This window comes from Rana temporaria, chromosome 10, assembly GCF_905171775.1.
Source record: "Rana temporaria chromosome 10, aRanTem1.1, whole genome shotgun sequence".
Taxonomy (NCBI): Eukaryota; Metazoa; Chordata; class Amphibia; order Anura; family Ranidae; genus Rana; species Rana temporaria.
In genome coordinates, this window is record NC_053498.1 from 86653889 (window position 1) to 86673856 (window position 19968).

Below are 19968 nucleotides of genomic sequence, written 5' to 3' on the forward strand. Positions count from 1 at the left end.
AGGATGGCACATCATTTGATGTAAATGAAAATTATCCACCTACAGAGGGCTGAATTCAAAGACACCCCGAAAAATCAAAGTGAAAAAATTATGCAGCAAGCAAGCATTTTGCTGAAATTTCATTGCAACAACTCAAAATGGTCCTCAGTTTGTATGGCCCCCAAGTGCTTGTATGCATGCCTGACAACATCAGGGTATGCTCCTAATGAGACAACAAATAGTGTCCTGGGGTATTTCCTCCCTGATCTGGACCAGAGCATCACTGAGCTCCTGAACAGACTGAGGTGCAACCTGGCGGCACCGGATGGACCGAAATATAATGTCCCAGAGGTGTTCTTTTGGATTTAGATCAGGTGAGCTTGGGGGCCATTCAATGGTATCAATTTCTTCATCCTCCAGGAACTGGCTGAATGCTCTCGCCACATGAGGCCGGGTATTGTCGTGCACCAGGAGGAACCCAGGACCCACTGCACCAGCGTAGGGTCCGACAATGGGTCCAAGGATTTCATCTCGATACCTAATGGCAGTCAGGGTGCCATTGTGTAGCCTGTAGAGGTCTGTGTGTCCCTCCATGGATATGCCTCCCCAGACCATCACTGACCCACTACCAAACCAGTCATGCTGAACGATGTTACAGGCAGCATAAAGTTCTCCGCGGCTTCTCCAGACCCTTTCATGTCGGTCACATATGCTCGAGGTGAACCTGCTCTCATCTGTGAAAAGCATGGGGCACCAGTGGCGGACCTGCCAATTCTGGTGTTCAATGGAAAATGCCAATCGAGCTCCACAGTGTCCGGCAGTGAGCACAGAGCACACTAGAGGACATTGGGCCCTCAGGCCACCCCCATGAAGTCTGTTTCGGATTGTGTGGTCAGACATTCACACCAGTGGCCTGCTGGAGGTCATTTTGTAGGGCTCTGGCAGTGCTCATCCTGTTCCTCCTTGCACAAAGGAGCATATACCGGTCCTGCTGATGGGGTAAGGACCTTCTACGGCTCTGTCCAGCTCTCCTAGAGTAACTGCCTGTCTCCTGGAATCTCCTCCATGCTCTTGAGATTGTGCTTGGAGACACGGCAAACCTTCTGGCAATGACACGTATTGATGTGTCATCCTGGAGGAGTTGACTCCTGTGCAACCTTTATAGGGTCCAAGTATCGCCTCGTGCTACCAGTAGTGACACTGACCTTAGCCAAAAACAAAACTAGTGAAAAAAGTTAGAAAAGATGAGTAGGGAAAAAAATGTCAGACACCTCCACCTGAAAAAACATTCCTGTTTTGGAGGTCGTCTCATTGTTGCCTATCTAGTGCACCTTTTAATCAGTTTCAGCTGCTTTCCTGTTAATTCCAATTAACAACCCCCTCTGCTACTTAACTGACCAGATCACTATCCCAGGAGTTCTGATTCAAAAGTGTTCCTTTAATTTTTTTTGAGCAGTATGTATGTATGTATGTATGTATGTATGTATGTATGTATGTATGTATGTAATTCAAAGCTAGGCAAACTTTTTTTATCTGTTAAAAAGTAGAGGAGTTTGCACATAGGCAACAAGAAGAATGTCAAATGTAAAATTGTTTAATCGCCTAGTTTTCTTGGCTTTTTACTGTACATAAACAAAATTTAGATCATGTCTGGGTCTATACTTGATTTGTGTCTTCTTACTAAGGTCTTTATTGACCCAAAGTGTAGATCTAAACCCAAAAACAAAAGATTTAACATATGGAAGGTAAGGCCTCATGTAAAAAAGACTAAGCATGAGTGACTTGTGTGAAACGCGTCAACCTGTTCTGTGTTTTTGTCTGACTTGGTGACAAATGACTTGGTGTGCCACCATTCCCTTTCTTCTTTCATTTGCAGTCACAGTAGTGAGCCAAGAAGCACCCACAGCCATCAAGTATTTCATAAATTACCTGGTGTACACCATGCGTCTCTACTTTTAAGTTCTTGATTTAACACTTGCTCGGTAAGATTGGACTTCTATCTACTCTAGAATGTCGGAAAGACAAATTACACAGGATGTCAGCCGGACTTTCAGGCAAGCTGCAAATAACCCATAAATAGCCCATAAATAGCCAATGCCTGGGGTACTTTAAGCAATAGTGCAGAGCAAGGAGATTAGAGGTTATTGGGAATCTTACACACTGTCCGAGTATGTAGCATTGGAACGGATCCCGAGGGGACTACATCTAAAAAGGTTCCCAACTTTTGAACTCTACGATGACGATCTTAAGAAATGGACTGATACACTCTCCACATGTTCCATTGCTCTTATGAATATTATTTCATCTAAAACCAAGGAGATTGGGAATCTACAAAGTAAAATCTCTGATTTACTAGAGGACACTGTACAGCCAGCTGCTGTGTTTTAATATATTTAAATAGGCTGTCTCTGCAGGCAGCACATGGAGTCTAGATGCACTGCTATAAACAGCTCATTCACAGTATATGGGCCTCTGTGCCATTGTGAACAATGCCTTACAACCACTTTTACCTACAGGAAAGCATAGATTGAGCTTACCTGTAGGTGCTAAAAAAATCTCCTAAACCTCTATGGTTTAGGAGATACTTACAATAGAGCGCGACGTGGCACAAGCACACTTTAGAAACGACGATCACGCCGTTTCTAAAGGAGGTCATGCCGTGACTGGCAGCTCCAATGTGTGTGCGACATGTTGCCGACCAGTGCTGTGTCGGGCACCACAGTGGGGGCTTCGATCCCAGGCGAGTACAGTAAAACCTTGGTTTGAGTAACTGGGTTTGAGAGCATTTTGCAAGACAAGCAACATTTTTAAATACATTTTTACTTGATATACAAGCGATGTGTTGATACAAGAGTAGTGTCATGCCACAACCGAGTATAAAATAGAAGAGAAGCGCCTCCAAGTGTAGCAATATGGTTACATTTAATGAAGGTACAACATTTAGAAACTCACATGGATGAGGATTAAAACAGGCACATCTAAATATGGAGGCATCCAGGGTAAAGCTGTCCACAGACCATCTCCTGCACCACCATTGATGTCGTCCCTTCCATGAGTGGTTAAAGCCTCGCTTTCAGATTGCTCTACTGCAAGGTAGTCTTCCCGGTCACGATTGCAGACGGACAGTGGTGACTGCCAGCGGCGAGGAGGATGTTCTATGTGGATCGCTTTACTCTGGATGCATGCATACTTAGATGTGCCTCTTAATCATCAACCATGTGAATTGCTAAATGTTGTACCTTCATTAAATGTAACCATATTGCTACACTTAGAGGCGCCTCTCTTCTCTTTTATACTCTGTAGTTCCTGTGGATTTTGCTTCTAATCCCCTTGTGGAGGCTGCCATTTGTGGATGGACATTTTATGGTTACACAACTTATCACATTGCTATAATATTTTTATATGGACTATAACAACTGAAGGACTTATGAATAAATGGTTGTGGAACGAATCATTTGAGTTTCCATTTTTTCTTATGGGAAAATTTGCTTTGATATACAAGTGCTTTGGATTACTAGCATGCTTCTGGAAAGAATTATGCTCGCAATCCAAGGTTTTACTGCATTACATAATGAGCTAGTATGCTATGCAGGTGTTACTTTTGTAAAAAAACAAACAAAAATAAAAACGACTTTACAACCACTGCAACTACTTCAGCCCGTACCACATTGCTGGTCAAGGACGAGGCCACTTGCGATTTGGCACTGCGTCGCTTTAACGGACAATTGCACGGTCGTGTGACGTGGCTCCCAAACAAAATTGGCGTCCTTTTTTTCCCCCCACAAACCGAGCTTTCTTTTGGTGGTATTTGATCACCTCTGCAGTTTTTAGTTTTTGCGCTATAAACAAAAATAGTGACAATTTTGAAAAAAAATTATATTTTTTTACTTTTTGCTGTAATAAATATCCCTCCAAAAAAATAAATATATATATATATATATATATATATATATATATATATATATATATATATATATATATATATATATATATATATATATATATATATATATATATATATATATATAAAAATAAATCCCTCAGTTTAGGCCGATACGTATTCTTCTACATATTTTTCAAAAAAAATAAATAAAAAAAAAATAAAAATCGCAATAAGCGTTTGATTGGATGCGCAAAAGTTATAGCGTTTACAAAATAGGGGATAGTTTTATGGCATTTTTATTTTATTTTTTTTAAAAGTAATGGTGGCGATCAGCGATTTTTTATCGGTACTGCGACATTATGGCGGACACTTCACACATTTTTGGGACCATTGGCATTTTTATAGCGATCAGTGCACACACAGCTCCCGGTTCTCGCTCTGTAACGAGTGATCGTGGGTGCCTGGCGGTGATCGCGCCCCGCCAGGCATGCCCGTCGGCATCAGGGGCGAGCGGGGGGCGCGTGAGCACCTATTGGCTGCTCGGCGAAATGACGTAGATATACGGGATCTCGTCCAGCAGAGCCGACCTTCCGCCGTAAAACTGCGGCTGGTCAGCAAGTGGTTAAGCCTTTGCAGAGTACAGCTGACTTGGATAAACTTTTAAATTAAAGACTTCATCGTTTGGAGAAATAAATTGAAGACTAAGACAGAAAAGATGTCGAGACAAACTGAACAATGACACCAACTCGATCTATGTATTGCGGCATTGACGAGGTCGGAGTTTTTTCTATGGTAAACATGTGAGCTTCTCGGACGCTGAAGCAGAATATATAGAGGAATCAATGGTTACACATCTGACTCTAATCACACATCGGCACAGCCACCTGGATGGCACACCAATCACCCCCCCCCTACAAAAAAAAAAAAAAAAAACGGGGCTCAGAAACAGACCTTACAAGAGGACAAGGAATGGAGACCCAAAAAGACACAAAGGGGACAAAACCGAGGACAGTACAGGAGGTGGCAATCGCTATCCTACAAGAACCCAGGCACGCAAGACGACAGGTACTCAGAATGTCTTAAATCTTTCCAACAGGGGTTTTTTTTTTTTAATTCTTTATTTTATCAAAAAATACAAGAATGTAAAATATAAGTATACAAAGAAATACTATACACCCTATTGCAGCCCTTGTGCCCTATTAAATTCTGGATTTTCCAACCGGAAGTCCCCACCCCTCCTCTACCTCTTAACTTAATAAAGTTAATTTTTAAAAATGTATCTTTTGTTAAATTTACTCCCGTTGCGGGAGGGTTCCCTCAGTCTAAGGACTTAATACCTCTACATAGCTTCATGTTTTTTTAAAGACTTTCCAACTCTCCCATTTATCTGTTGATTCTGCACTTTCTTCCTCTAGGCTCTGCCTCCAACTTTCCATATTATGTTTCCTCCACAGTATTTATCCACTCTCGGATTGAGGGGTCTTCCGCTTCTTGCCACTTTTTAGGAACAAGTCCTTTTGCGGCATTCAACATATGTGGAATTACCAAGTCTTTGTATTGTTTTACTGATCCTTCCACCCCATGTAGCAAAACTATCCACGGGTCCTCAGGTATTTTTCTTTTTTAGTAATTACTTTTTATTATAAGATCACTTCCCAATATTTTAGATTTTTGGACAGTCCCACCACAAATGGGCCATCATTGCTACCACCGTACATCCTCACCAACACTCCGCAGATTTTCCCGGTTGGTACCTGCCGATTTTATCAGGAGTTGTGTACCACCTTGTTAAGCATTTATAATTAATTTCCGCTGTTCTGGTGTCTACCGCCAGGTTATGGGTTAGTTTCAGGATTTTACCAATAGTGACTTTATGTGTAAGCCCAGTTCCCATTTATTTATAAATGACGGGATCTCCAGGTGCTCCACAGCCAACAATATTTTATAAATTCGAGATATGCTACCTCTTGTATTTTCTGCAGTGCATAGCCGCTCTAACGGCGTTAATTCCGTCTCTGTTCTTATTGGCTGGGGTAATTGTGCCAAGAAGTGCTTTAACTGGAGATACCGCCACTCATTCATCACCATAAGTTCAGTTTTGTGCTTCAACTCTTGAAATGGTATAATTATCCCCCTTCCAACTAGGTCTCTTAATTGTGCGTTCTCACTTATTATCCAATTTCCTCCTATTGCTTCTTTACCAGTTGGAAAATACTAATTTCTTTCAGTGAAAATAAAAGTGAATAAAATTTCCCCTTACTTGTTTTGTGCGTCACGTCCCAAATTTTTAGTGCATTAAATATCAGTGCATGTGTATTGTCGCCTAGTTTTCTTAACTGTGGGGGATTCCAAAATATACTTTTCAAATGTGCCTTACTCATTGTGTAATCTAACAGGGTTTCGACTCCGGAGGAGACTTCCTAAAGGGACTCAACATTATGGCATGAAGGCATTTTTTGTGCTTACCATTTTTTAAATAAATGTTTAAGGAATTTAGCCATCAAAAAAAAAAAATCAAAGCTGTGAATGGAGGTTAAGTTGGGAGCCTTGATGTCTGAATCAGAGAGTGAAATGTTGATTTAATCTTTCAGGGATCACTGTGCTACAAGAGATTTAGAACAGTTGTCATGGCAAAGTGGTTTGGAGGCAAATGCAGACTAATATCGATTTAATTCAGTCCTTTAAAATCAAATCTGAGTTCTCATTTTTATCCCATTAGTGCACGGTGTTCGGAGATGGAAAGATTTAAAACATTTATTGAGAGAGATCTCACCGCTTTGGATGCAAAATTTCCCACAAGCACATGCATCAAGTGAGATAACCTCTCATTTAAAGGATGGATAGCTCTTAAACCTGGAAGAAGACTCATCTATTATTCGTTATTCCGATAAGGGAGGTCTGGTGGTAGTGTTAGGAGTGGAGACCTATAGACAGGAAGCTAAACATTTTTGGACAGATGCACCCATTTAAAATTAAAAAGTGATCCAAAGAAATAAAAAAGTCACGTCAACATCACTAGTAAATAAGCTGCACTTGAAATTTTTGACAGCAAAATGTGAGTGTTTGATACCACAATATCCTTTGATGCCAATTTTTTACCATCTCCCCAAGACCCAAAAAGGTTTGAATTCATTGCAGGGAAGCCCTATCTGGGTATGGCTCTCTCAATGAGGGATTAGGCCAACGGTTAGATAACATCTTACAGCCCCTGGTCCGTAGACTCCCTAGCCATCTTAAAGATACAAACCATCTTTTAAATATTGCAAATACTAGATGGGATTACCTGCGAGGTAGCTAGCCTCGATTCCTCCATACCCCATGGTTTAGCCATTCAAGCAGTCAGTTTTTACCTTGAACATTACACCAATTTCATGCTGAAGGTCCGTATGTTTGTTCTGGATGTACTGCAATGCACAATTTTGTTGTTTTCAATTGGGAATATTTTTTGCAGAAATGCAGGGCTGCGATGGGGGCAACATTTTCATCCTTCCTCGCTAACCTCGAAATGGGGTGGTGGGAGCGGTCCCATATTTATGGATCTAGCAATCCATTCAGACAACATAGATTCTAACGCTATATAGACAATCTGATATTCATTGTAGATGAACGTATGGGTACCTTGGACTCTTTGGAATATCTAAAGGAGAATGACAGAAATTTACATTTAAGGGGTGGTGGGACGACAGCCAGGGACGGCCTCAACACGTCGACCTAGAACCAATGACGTCTGTCCCTTAGGTACTCTCCTCCAGCATGCACAGCGAGGCGATTTTTATGTTGATTAACTTCTGGAAGCAGAGACGATTTTTACACAGATTTTTTTAGCTGCCATCTAGGGTCTGCTGTAGAACCATGACATAAGAGAAGCTACCATATAGATGATAGAACAGCCTCAACTTGCATGTACTGCTAGATGGAATAGCATACGATACTGCAAACATCACTTTAATGGATACTGGAGTTCCGCTTTAACATAATGAGGACATAATTTAAAAAAAAGTTATAATTCTTCACAAGTAGGAATGGACATATTTAAAAAAAAAAAAACGAAATCGACGCAGAGGAGTCAATACCCGGAAGTGGTGCAAATACCTGTTTTATACAGGTATTTGCACCCCCTCCCCCCTGAAAGGTGTCAAATGCGACACCGGAGGGGGGAGGGTTCCGAAAATCGGAGGATCACTTTTGGGTGAACCTCCTCTTTTTGAACCTCCTCTTTTTGAACCTCCGCTTTAACAAATGCACTATTTCTAGGTTTTTATTGCTGAAGTCTGTCGCCTAAGAAAGACCATTGGTAAGCAGTATATAAGCAGTATATAAATATTGCATTATCAAACAAGAACACAAAATGAAAACTTGGGGTATTTGGGGGGTTGCTTTACATAAAAAAAAAATTATATATATATATAAAGTTTCCTATAGGTTGGGGGGAACAGCTGACCCTTTAATTTTTTTTTTAGCCGTGATCCCGATTAGAGGAGACTTACCTTCACTTCCTGTCCCTGTGACATCAGGATGAAAAGTCAAGGGAGCAGTAGTTATCAGGACAGGAATGCACAGACAGCGACAACAATGCCAGACATGTTAACCCTGCCTCAGTCTATTAAAACGTTCTCCATATAATTTAAGAGGCCCATGCTCCAGTCCAAAGACTACACAGGAGAAATCATACTTTGTCATTAAGCCGTTTTGGTACAATAAAAAAAAAAAAAAAAAAAAAAAAAGTGTGCTCACCTGCAGACTTTTTCTGGGAATTTACTTTGCAATTTGTTTCTTCCTGAAGTCTTCTTTCAAACGTCCGTACATCTTCTAGAGACATACCTGTGATACAAATATGATATTAAATGGTTATAACCAAAATACCAATTTCCTCTTTCTAGACAAGCGTAGGTCAGTGACAACGCACCCTGTTGAACAAAAAGAAAAAAAAAACCTTGCTCAGCACTTCAGCCACCCTGTTCTTGGTCAGCAGCCAGTAATAGAATTCCAATAACAAAATCAGCCTTTGAAGATATGGGTAACAGCACACCATTTCATTGTGCAAAGTTGGGCCCCTTTCACATGGGCTATCCAATCAAGTCCACCTGTCAGCTTTTCAGGTGAACCCGATTGGACTCTCCATTCACCTCTATGGAGCAGCGGATGTCAGTGGTGACATGTCCGCAGACACCCACTATTCGATCCGATCCTCTGCCAGACAGATAGAGGTCCTATTTTCCATTTGTCTGGTGGATCGGATGAAAATGGGCAAATGGTCTGTTTTCATCCGATTTCCCTACAGAGGTGAGCGGGGCTGTCCATCTCTACTTGGTAAGCGGAGACGGAATTGCCATCTGCCTGCTCAGCAGGATCAGCAGAGCAGAACAGAGGTGCCCGTGTGAAAGGGGGCTCATTAAAGCGGTAGTAAACCCGCTGCCGTTTTTTTTTAACACCTGAAAAGCAAAAGCCATAATGAGCTAGTATGCACTGCATACCATCTCATCATGAAATGCTTACCTTGAAACGAGGCGTGAGGAACTTACCTGGTCCACGCCGAGGGAGATGACGCTCCAGCGCTGTGATTGGCTGGAGCGGCGATGTCCTCACTCCCGCGCATGTGCTCCGGAGACTTCTCCCTGACAAGGTCCGGCGGCTGTAGGGTGTTTAGCCGAGGATCTCCAATGCGCATGCGCTGCTGCATTTAGCGGCGCATTGCGAGGGGAATATCTCCTAAACCTTACAGGTTTAGGAGATATTCTTTATACCTACAGGTAAGCCTTATTATAGGCTTACCTGTATGTTAAAGTGGTAGTACAGAGTTAACTACCACTTTAAATTATCCCATTTGAACAAAAAAAGCACAACAAGAAACCACAGCACTAAAACCTGGTCTATTAAAGTGATGAAGAAAAAAAAAAAGAAAAAAATACATCATATACTTACCTGTTCTGCAATGGTTTTGCAGCAGCAGCAGCAGTTCTCGTGCATTTCACTGAATTAGGCAAGTATTGGTGGTGGGGGAGGGGGGCTGAATAGTGGAGGTTTACCTTCATGCATAGAATGCATGAAGGTAAAAACCTTTACAACCACTTTAAGTGTAATGGTTATGAAATGTAAACATTGTGATAATCCTCCCTGGTGCACTGTTGTATTCTGACAGTGGGACTCCTCCACTGTCAGAATACACTGATCAGAGATGCAGCAGATTGGCTGCATGCACTGAGCGAGTAGAAATTCTCCAACATCGATCCGGTGGAAATGGCCATAGATGGATCGCGATTCAGCAAGTCTCTGCTGAACCGGCTGAATTTCGATCTATCTACGGCCAGTTTATAAGATGAGTCACTGCTTTGATCAATTCCATTCATAAATTTCAGCTTAAGCAATTGATTTCAGTATACAGGCATTTTGCCACAGCGTGATAAACAGAATTTAGAAGAGATAGCAGGTATGCCCGACTGGCCAAGGTGCCCTTTTGTTAAAGCATGATATAAAACAAACTTTCTCAATTGGGTTCCTGCAGAGGTTGCTAGAGGTTCCTTAGGTGTTTTCTGCTCAATGGGATCATGGTTTCCAATTATATTTTTAGTTACCGGTATCTGTTAGGGGAGTGTTCTTTCCACCGAGAACCAGTGTCAGCGGCTCTATTCTGATGTATATATATATATATATATATATATATATATATATATATATATATATATATATATATATATATATATATATATATATATATATATATATATATATATATATATATATATATATATATATATATATATAATAAAAAAAAAAAAAAGGGGCCCTTCTGCACTGACCATTAACAAAATGGGGCACTTCGGATATATGCATTATACAGCCTCTCTCTAGATCAGTCGTTAACCAGGGATACCTAAAACAATTTCTGCCTCTCACACCAATGATCTTTTTAGAGCCATCTGCAAGGAGAATTCTTCCTGTGTACCAAGACCACCAAAATAAAAAAGGGCCCTTCGATACTGGCCACCAACCTGAGGGAGCACAATTTTCATCGTCTTTTTTGGCATTCATAATGCACCACCCTGCCCTTACCTGGCTCAACTTAGCAATGGGGGAGCCCAGTGAGGATGTTGTTCTTCCCACTGGGTAACGTCAGTATGTTGTTAACAGTTACCAGTTGTACAAGCATCTGATCAAACAGATCTTGGTTTTAGCACATCCTAAAAAAAATGCAATGCACCACTGTTCCCCCCCCCCCCCCCCCATGCCAATGTGAATGCATATGTAAACTGATCACACCACAGATATTGCCGTAAATGTCAGAACGAGACCAATTTTAGCTCAAGACCATACTGGAAAAGCTTTTAAAGCATCGCCTATGAAAAGTTTTAGTTACTGTAGTTTGGTGCTGTTCCACAGGCATACACAATTTTAAAGTGCGACATGTTTGGTATCTATTTACTCAGCAGATCACCACATTTTACCCCCAAAAAATGGGTAATCTATGGTGTTTTTGTGCAAATAAATTCTGTACCGTAATTGTTTTTTTAAATCTGCATTTAAAAACGCTGCGCAAATATGTGACAAAAAAGCCACAATTTTATTCTCGAAGGCCTCTGCTTAAGAAACCTAAATAACTAGGTGGTTTTATAGCAAAAAAAAAAAAAGAATATGTTTTTTACATGCAAGAGAGGAATGTAAGGATTGTTCTGGACTAAAGGATGTTAAAAAGGTTTGGAAATCACTTTTATAGAACTCATTTAGAACTTTTAAAACCTGCATTTAGAACCAAATTCTTAAATTGCAAGTTTTTACTTGAACCCAACCCTCCAAGTTTCTAAACCACAAACCAAAATCTAAGTGAAAACCATTTAACTGTTTAAAACACAAATAGCCGATTTGATCACATTTAACATCTGTCTATAGATCATAACAGGTTCATAATACACCATTCATATTGCCACATAAAAACACTACAACAGATCTTGAATGAAGCTATCCATGTGGAAACACCCAATGCGTTTCAAAAAACTTCAAGGGTATGGGTGGCACTAGAGAATATTTGTACCATATTAGGACATGGAAAACATCATCCATACCCAGGGCTTTTTTTCAAGGGGAACTCAGTTCCACCACCTCTGGCTCAGACCCTTTGATGCCTGCTCACCACAATCACTTGTAAACACATTAGTCTGGTTTCTGTGTTTACAAGTGACAACTTTGTAACCCCCTGAACTCTTCTGGTATTTAATGCCCCTCTAAGACCCTTCTACTACTTGCGAAATCTGAACAGGTCATGGTTGAGTTCCTGCACCTATTTTCTGAGAAAAGAAGCATTGTCCATACCTTTAAAAACTACAGACTGATGCCCTCATTTGGTAACCCTTGGAATGTACCATATCCCCAAAGGGTAAGGAACAGACACAAGGACTGCTAAAGGTTTTACAGATGGACGCTGAAGAAGATATCCACTGCAACTCTCAAGATGGACATTGTAGGTGATTAGTAACTATGCATTTTGCCTAAGGTAATATCAATGGAGCACTTGGTAATGCAACCCATTATCTACTGGTCCAGCGGTCATGGATTATCAGTGAAGGCATTCACCACATGAGACTGTCATACAAGTGTTTGTGTTCTAATAGTTTAGCTGTTGCAGCTTATGTATGTATCTGAAGTCTTGTGACAGAAATGTCTTTGTTCTATTGTTATTATCTTGCATGCACAGTGCCAAATAGGTAAATATATTCTACTGTATGTGTGTAGTTACTTTGCATCATATTAATAGGTGAACTTATTCATTAAAATATAATTTTTATGCAGTTCCTGTTACCTTAGTTAATTGCTGTCCTTTTCTAGCTAGCTATAGCTCAAGGCTTAGTAAACAGCATATGATAGAGCCAGGTTAGGCACTGACAGCCTATAGGTCTAGTTGCATTTCAGATTAGAAACTATTAGAGACTAAAAAACAGATACTTAGGTTCCACAAATGTTGCCTGTAAGCAATTGCTTCTCAGGTTGATCGAATATCGGTTGGAGGATCTCTGTATTACCACTGATCCAGTATTCAGCTCTTCTGAACCAGATGCCACATCTACCAAGGGTGGCATTACGACCTTCCCCATTGGCCACCTGTTTGACCATTCTAGCGATAGGTGGTCTCTACTATATGGTAAGCGTCCCTGATCACGGGGTATGGGGTGCCAACAGAAGGCTCTGCATGACAGATTGGTGGTGGAATATCTGTCTGATTGACTATTGGATTCTCATATATCAACTGTAAGAATTCACTGTTTGCACAAACTCTGAACTGTTTAGTCCATATTTTTCTTCACTTGAAAATATAGGATGTTATTTATGCACTAAGGGCCAGATTCACGTAGCTTAGTCGCAGCGTAACGTAACCAGTTTACGTTACACCGCCGCAAGTTTTCCGATTTAGTGCCCGATCCACAAAGCACTTACCTGGAAATTTGCGGCGGTGTATCGTAAACACGTCCGGCGCAAGGCTGCCCAATTCAAATGGGGCGGGTACCATTTAAATTAGGTGCGCTCACGCGCCGGACGTATTTCCCGACGTGCTTTGCGCGAAATTACGACGCGCCAACGTTTTGAGAATCGCGACGTCAACAAAGCACTTACGCCGGGAAAAAAAAAAAATTAAAAAAAAAATTCAAAAGCGATGCGGGAAAGACGGGCATACTTTAACATGGTGGAGTAATTTTCCACCATGTTAAAGGTGCACTATCTTTGCAACGGAAATCTAACACTTGTGACGACGGGAAAAATCTTCGTGGATCGCCGCAACTCCCAATTTGCATACCCGACGCTGGTTTACGACGCAAACTCCCCCCAGCGGCGGCCGCGGTATTGCATCCTAAGATCCGACAGTGTAAGTCCATTACACCTGTCGGATCTTCTGGCTATCTATGCGTAACTGATTCTATGAATCAGTCGCATAGATACTCAAAGATACGACGGAGTATCTGAGATACGACGGAGTATCTGAGATACGACGGAGTATCTGAGATACGACGGAGTATCTGAGATACGACGGAGTATCTGAGATACGACGGAGTATCTGAGATACGACGGAGTATCTGAGATACGACGGAGTATCTGAGATACGACGGAGTATCTCCTTTGTGAATCTGGCCCTTAGTGTATTATATGACATCAAGAATTAAGTTTAAAATCACCTTGTGATACTAGCATGACTTTTTGTATGTTTTACTTTGTTAGTTCGCTTCATTATAAGTACACATTGTTCACTGTTTTACTTTAGCACGGTATATCCGCTCTTATATTGAAATAACTTTATATACCTGGGTTTACTATATGTGTACTACGCCAGGATTCCTTAAACAAAGCTAAATATTGTACCCATCATGAAAGGAGGCAAAGACCAAGATTATATCTAATCCAAATACGTGAAATATTAAATTTAACAAATCCATATTTGTGTATATATAAAATATGCAAAAGAGCCTTAAACTGTAAATGTACACTGGGTAACTTTGCTTTTATACTCCAATAGTTTCAGGTTACAAAGATTTGAATAAAACATAAGTGAAGCAGCAATTTCTTTCATAAAGCAAAACCATTTACACTTACCATACCATTCATCCATCCAAGCCACAGCTTCTCTGTGACCTGCAAACAGTATGTCTTTGATATTCTGAAAGAAAAACAAAATTAAGCATAATACACACATCTTTTCTAAAGGTTACAAATTAAAGCCCAAGTAATTTAATGTAATAATTGCATCTTGTAGCCAAAATGATGGATTTATAGTGCAGCCAGCCAAGCTCAAATGTACCTACAGAACAAAACCAGTGATGTAAATCCTGACCAATCAGAACCTGTGCCATACTGCTGGATTGTCGGTAAAATACGTTCCATTTTGTTAAATGAATGTTTAATTTAATGCTTCTATTCCTGAAATCATTCTTCATTTACAGCATTTTTTTTTACATCCGCCTAAGACTTTTGCACAGTACTGTACCCGTTTATCTGCAGCACTCTCTGCTCTACAGTCTTCCAAAACATACATTTTACACAGAATCTCTCACCAGCAGAAAACAGGGGATGGCGATCTGACAAACAATTCAGAGCTAGAGAGCAGAGCTCTGTGAACGCCGAGTTGATTGGAGGGGGAGGCACCCCCCGCCCCATCAGGCTCAGAGAAAAACAGAGTGGAGTGTACAAGTCACCTGCTGTGTGCTGGTGGGGGACAATCTAAAGAGTTGGCTTAGGCCCCTTTCACCCTCGGGCTTTCACATTGAGTAGGCAGTGAAGGAGTTTTTCAGGCGGTATAGCAGTGCTATTTTTAGCGCTGTACCGCCTGAAAAACTCCTCAGTGTGAAAGGGGTCTTAGAGTTCTGTTAGTGACTGTGTGACCAGCTTGGGAAAAACAACCTGAGGATTTTTAAAAATCAAAGTTAAAAGCAAATATTTTTTGGAGTACTTTCAAATTATATATTTGTCATGTCATCAAATTAAAGAATGAGAATTTTAGTGAAAATGCTTGTGCAAACATTAGAAAATCTACTAGCTTTAGGGTGTCTACTTGAATAAAAGGGGTAACGGAGAGCAGTTTGAACAGGAGCATTGCCAATCTGGGGAGGGTAGTAACAGACTGAGATGGGCTTGACTAACAAATTAACGCTAAACACCAGCTAAGGGCCCTTTCACACCAGCGGACAGTATGTCCGTTTTTTCATCCATCCGTTTACAGATGAAAAAAAGGACATGCATGTAATCCTATGGGATAGCGGGTGTCCGCGGATGAACATCCACTGACACCCGATCTCATTGGTCGCCGCTATGCTCGTTTCTGCAGAGGGAGGAAAAGCCTATTTTTCCATCTGTCTGCAGAGCGGATCGGATGAACACGGACATGCGGTCCGTGTTCACCCGATCCCCCCCCCCCCATAGAGGAGAGTGGAGATCTGACAGGGCGGTCCCTGCACACCGTGTCATCTGCCGGCTCAGCGGGGATCAACGGAGCGATCCCTGCTAAGCAAGCGGATATATAAGGAAAGGGTCATCACGGGATCCTCCCGTGTGAAAGGGCCCCAACACTTTTTAAGCAGTTAGATTATTATTTTTTTCGGGTCAAAGATTTTACATAAAATAAATAAAAGCCGACACCTGTCAGTGGTAAACATTTGTAACTACCACTTTTGCTGGACAGGTTGGTCAGGAGGTTGAATAACCACAAACTTACTGGCCCGATTGCCCGGTCAAAAAAAAAAAAAGATGGGAAAAAAGCCTACAAAAAACAACAACATTTTAAGAATCGAATGCACGTCTATGAATCGGTAAGCTGCAATCGGTAAGTAATAAAGACTTACCTTATGAATAAAACTCTCAACTCTTGACTGAAAACCATAGACCTCAAATTTGGCTGCAACTAATTTGTAAGAGCACATAATGGGCTGCGTGGTCTCTTGCCAGTCTTGTAGCAATGGCCCTCGGCCGGTCTTCTTTGAACAGAACATTTTAAGATCCTAATGGGATATTTGACAGGGAGAACTTTTATGTGAAAGTCAATATCTTGCTTTGTTTTCATTTACAAAATAACCAACTTAAAGCTCGATTGAACCCTCCTAATTTATGTAATGCAATTAGGCTGGCTGAACATAGAGTGCTACAGATGTCCAACGTTTTTAAAGCATAGTGCTGCAACAAGACCACAGTTCAGGAAAGGGTGGGGGAGTCGTATTCATTCCTGTATATGTATTATGACTGCATTCCACTAATGCATTAAAAGCATTCAACTGGGCTTTAACAATCATAAGTGAAATCTTCACATAATTTACACTTTATCACTCATTCATTTTTTGCACTTGTACTGGCTGTCCACTAAACTTTCTTTATTTTCACAGCCAGGCATTTGGTGGATATTTTACCACTTTTAGAAAGGGTCTCTTATTTAATTGATGGGGTGCGTCAACGAAACATTTCCATGTACACTGGGCTTAAAAAATAAAAACCACACCAGTTCTTTTGGCAGATAAAAAAATTGCTCATATAGAATTTTGTACAGACGTTTAGCGGGTTTTTTTATGGCAGAAAACTGCTCATAAATTCAAAACATAAGGCCCTTTTTGTCTGCCGCTAAACCCTTAGCTTAATGTATGCCTATAATCATATTAATGTGCATGGACACACAGGATAACATTGAGCTGCTTCCACAGGCAAAACGCTAAACTCCTCTAGAAGCTGCGATTTTTAAGTCTGTGTGCGTGAACCCTCAAAATATACAGTTGATGTGCCTGTCTGTGGTCTTGAGCAGGTGGGGTTGGGAGGAGTTACAGCAGTTGCGGCTGAAACGCGTCTACCTCTGCTGTATTTTTATCCTTATGGAGTTTGCGAATTATCCTTTATCCATATATGGGTATTATGTGGACAAATCAGAAATGTGGTTTAGAGTTTGTGAGGTTCGGAAAGGGGAAAAAGCTCTGCCTGCGATGCACATCTCAAACAGGACCTGCTGCATTCAAATAAATGAAAACTGGAGGCTCAGAACAGTCGTTCAGCCTAGGTTCACACTGCTGCGGGTTAGAAATTGTGAGATCAGTTGAACTTGCACGATTTTAACCTGGCAATGCAGTTTGACTTCGGGGGCGATTTGACAGACATCTGTGCGGGTTCCTGCATAGACGTCTATTGAAATTGCACCCAAAGTCACCAAAAGAAGTGCAGGAACTACCGGTACTTTTGGGAAAAAGTCGGCGCTGCACCTATTCAGGCTGTGCTATTGCTGGCAATAGCCGCCAATTTGGCATGTGGTTTGACAATGTGAACCTAGGCTTAAACCGAGAATGAGAATTTGCAAACATGAGTTTTACGTGCATTTAAAACTCACAATAAACACAGAAAAAAAGGATTTTATGCTCACCGTAAAATCTCTGAGTTCATGGACGGACACAGCCTTAATCTTGACTTAGTGGGTATTAGCCTTCCTTTAGGAGTTGACTAGGCAGAAACTTATATAAAAGGTCAACTTATCATACACACCCTAAAGCCCCGCCCAGGGGGCAGGCCCTCTGGGTATAACCCTTCTCTCTGCATCTCGCAGATCAGTTCGTCAAAAAGTAGTACAAACATAAAAAGGAGGGGATTGTGCTGTGTCCGTCCATGAACTCCGAGAAAGATTTTACGGTGAGCATAAAATCCTATTTTCTCTTTTGTTCATGGACGGACACAGCCCTAATCTTGACTTAGTGGGACGTCCCAAACCAGTGTCAAAATGAGGGGTGGGAACAGCAAAAAAAATCTTCACCCCAAAACTCCTCAACTGAGTTGTAACTCTAAACAGCCGCCTGCAAAACTTTCCCGCCGAAGAAGCATACGAAGATGCACTCATATCAACTTGTAAGGTTAAGTGAAAGTGTGACCGGGTGACCAGGTCGCCGCCTTACACACCTGGGAAACAGACACTTGATGTCAGAAACCCCAAGAGGCACCATTGCCCTGGTCGAATGCATCATGATAGGGAGGCGCCCGACCCTTTATAGCGCAAGCCTGATCAGGATCTGTCGGGTCCACCTGGAAATGGTGGCCGATGAGACTGCTGGGCCCTTCTTGGGACCAGCCACCAAAACCAACAGTGAGTCTGAACTTCAGAACGAAGCAGTAACAGACAAGTATATTCTCGGAGGTCGGACAGCGTCCGAGGAATGTCACGTCGTCTCCTTAGAATTCGACGGATGAGGACACAAGTATGGCAGTAAAATGTCTTCCTTGAGATAGAAGGTCGAAATGACCTTAGGAAGAATCTAAGGCTGCGAACGCAGCACCATCTTATCCTTGTGGAAAATCAGATAGGGAGCCTTTCATGACAAGGCTGCCAGCTCAGAACCCGTCTTAGCTGACATAACAGCCACCAAAAGGACCACTTTCTGAGAAAGCGTTAACAAGGGAACTTCCCTAATGTTCTCAAACAGTAGTTCTGAGGCACCTAGAGGTCATGGCGTTCAAGCCATTGACTGTAAAGCAGGATGACCTATGGGACCTTGCGACAAAATCCTCAATCCACAGATCCTCTCGTAGCGGTAGATGCCAAGGTGCGTCTGCTTAAAAATAAAAATCCAGAATCTTGAACAGCCTTTAAGCCATGGGCCTGAAGGGAGCCATGTCTTCTCCTGAAACTAGGCAGAAAAAAAAAACTGATCTGTGACCCTGGGCGGGGCTATAAGGTGTGTATGATAAGTTAACCTTTTATATAAGTTTCTGCCTAGTCAACTCCTAAAGGAAGGCTAATACCCACCAAGTCAAGATTAAGGCCGTGTCCGTCCATGAACGAAAGAGAAAACTATACTCATGGCCAATTTATATGGATAAAATGGAAATACATAACAGCTTTGCTCAATCATAATAAAATTGTGTTTTAATGCTTACTTCTATTTTTTTGTAATAGCTTTCTGCTAAATCATCAGAAGCTATATCAATGCAGCACACATCATCCTCTGGTGTGGGTTTTTCCCCAAATACCTGCAAAATAAAAATAAAAAATTCTCAATTCCACCATTTTCAAAATATTAAAACACTAGCATCATGGAAAATCCAGTGTGATGAAGCATTTCAGGATATCATATTTTACGTCACCTTCATAGTCAAGTGAAAACCTATTGCTGTCCTCTCACACTCTATTAGAAAGGTAATTTACGAAGTTGAAACCTATAAAAATATTCTTAGAATCTTGATGTCCAAACATTAAAATACAATTGTACTCAGGAGGTATTTTATGACCTTGCCCATTACATGCAAAAGTTATCAGGGGGCACTGAAGGCAGAATCTGGACACTACTCCTCTGATTTTATGCAATGAGAAAGTTGTGTGAGCAGAGGGATCCCTCTGTACCCATTCCCAGAGGGTCCACCATTTCTGGAAATCACCTTTGAGGCCTATTCAGACTAGGTGTCAAGTTATCACAACGTGCCTTTTGTGCATTGAGGTGCACGGTTTACGAGCAGCACATTTATTTTTGAATTAGCTGGCAGCACACCCAATACAGAATACTTTATTAATCCCAAAAGGGAAACTGGGAAATTGTTACGACACAGACACTTAAAGACAACACAAGATCACAACATTAAACTGAACAAGATGCAAAACACAACAAAAATTACCAACAGCC

The 19968-nt window shown here is 41.2% G+C and overlaps 1 protein-coding gene across 1 annotated transcript in view; it reads right to left on the bottom strand.

The window, feature by feature from the left end:
- The window catches only part of LOC120915285 (cytoplasmic phosphatidylinositol transfer protein 1-like), a 176958-nt gene that overhangs the window by 4012 nt on the left and 152978 nt on the right, over positions 1–19968 (bottom strand). Inside the window, exons 6-9 of the mRNA XM_040325664.1 lie at positions 19229–19321; positions 16177–16332; positions 14435–14498; positions 8597–8683 (exon numbers count right to left, since the gene is read on the bottom strand). Coding sequence (XP_040181598.1) covers positions 8597–8683; positions 14435–14498; positions 16177–16332; positions 19229–19321 — 400 coding nt within the window. The remainder of the gene's footprint in view (positions 1–8596; positions 8684–14434; positions 14499–16176; positions 16333–19228; positions 19322–19968) is intronic.